This window comes from Myotis davidii, unplaced genomic scaffold (assembly GCF_000327345.1).
Source record: "Myotis davidii unplaced genomic scaffold, ASM32734v1 scaffold299, whole genome shotgun sequence".
Lineage (NCBI taxonomy): Eukaryota > Metazoa > Chordata > Mammalia > Chiroptera > Vespertilionidae > Myotis > Myotis davidii.
In genome coordinates, this window is record NW_006293088.1 from 9,362,672 (window position 1) to 9,363,997 (window position 1,326).

At 64.0% G+C, this 1,326-nt stretch overlaps 1 protein-coding gene across 2 annotated transcripts in view; it reads left to right on the forward strand.

Annotated features, from left to right (window-relative positions):
* Window positions 1–1,326, forward strand: part of ACOT7 (acyl-CoA thioesterase 7) — a 73,150-nt gene that overhangs the window by 45,978 nt on the left and 25,846 nt on the right. For both annotated transcript variants that reach the window (XM_006766760.2, XM_006766761.2), the window contains exon 5: window positions 568–682. In XM_006766760.2, the coding sequence (XP_006766823.1) occupies window positions 568–682 (115 nt within the window). The remainder of the gene's footprint in view (window positions 1–567; window positions 683–1,326) is intronic.

Genomic DNA, 1,326 nt, shown 5'->3' on the forward strand with positions numbered 1-1,326 from the left:
GCGGGGGCCGTCTTAGCTTCACCTGCACATTCCTCACAATATGCAGCCTGTTGGCCGGCCAGGGGGCAGCAGAGCCGGGCTGCCAGGTGCCGGGGGTGGGGGGGGGGGGGAGGCACCTGTATCGCAGGAGAGTGGGTGTGGCCTGGATTCTGAGCTCTGTGCCCAGGAACGAATAGGAAGGAAGGGGCGGGTGGGAAATGAGGGCTGGGATTGTCAGTATGCTAACGTTTTAACAGGAAGAGTACTGGGCGCAGGCTGAATGCCCCTTTCTAATGGCTCCATCGCATACATTATGTTGGTACAGCAAGAGGGGGAGGACTGTTACTTTTTTTTTTAATGCTGTGACTTTTAAAGTCCATGAACAGCACGATGGAACTGCTATATGCAGATGGGCATGAGAATAATTCAGGCAGGATCTGATCTCGGGCAGGGGGAGGGCTGCTTGAGGTCTCCCTCTCTGTGATGCTGTTGCTCATACTAAATGTGTGTTATCAGAGGAAGGATGGAGCCAGTTAGAGAAAGGAGAGCCCGGCCCGGCGGCCGGCTGACCCCCTGTCTGCCCCGCAGTACTCTCGGCAGGAGCAGCAGGAGGAGGGCCGCAGGCGCTACGAGGCCCAGAAGCTGGAGCGCATGGAGACCAAGTGGAGGAACGGGGACATCGTGCAGCCCGGCCTGAACCCAGGTACAGCGGGGGCCCGGGGTAGGTGGCTGATGTCCACTGGCCGGTGACAAGGCGCCGGTCCGTGACGTCCTCCTGGGGTTAGTGCGCCACCCCGAGCCCTTCCGGTTCCAGGCAGCTGGGGCGATGGGGGCCAGGCAAGCCCCCGGAGGCCTCGGGGCGGGGGTCCCGTAGGAAAGGGCTTAGGCCGAGCACTGCCCGGGGCCTGTGTGCCGCATGGGCTCCACTGCCTGCAGAGACCGGCTCCTGCGGGCCCCCCAGCCCCCGGAGCGTGTGTGTACGGGTGACAGACAGTGACAGCAGGCAGCTCTTTCGCGTTGGCGACAAAGCTCTGGGCCACAGCCTCCCTTTCCGGCGGCGCCTGCCCGTCCCTCAGCCTTCAGGTCCAGGGTGGTTCCGCTTCAACAGAATGTCCACCCGAACCCACGCAGGAGGTCACAGATGTTCCCTCCAGCCTCTCCGCCCCAAGTCCTTAACAGCGAAGCAGAGGCGCGCCTGCTGCCCGGCCGCCCTCGGGCGGGGCCTGTGCCGGCGGCTTTCCTGTCCTTTCTGAGCGGGACACGAGCCAACCAGAGCAGGTGGCGGCCCGGGCGTGGCAGAGGCCAGGCCGGGGACACGGTGCTTGGAACCGGTGTTTGGCCGGCAGC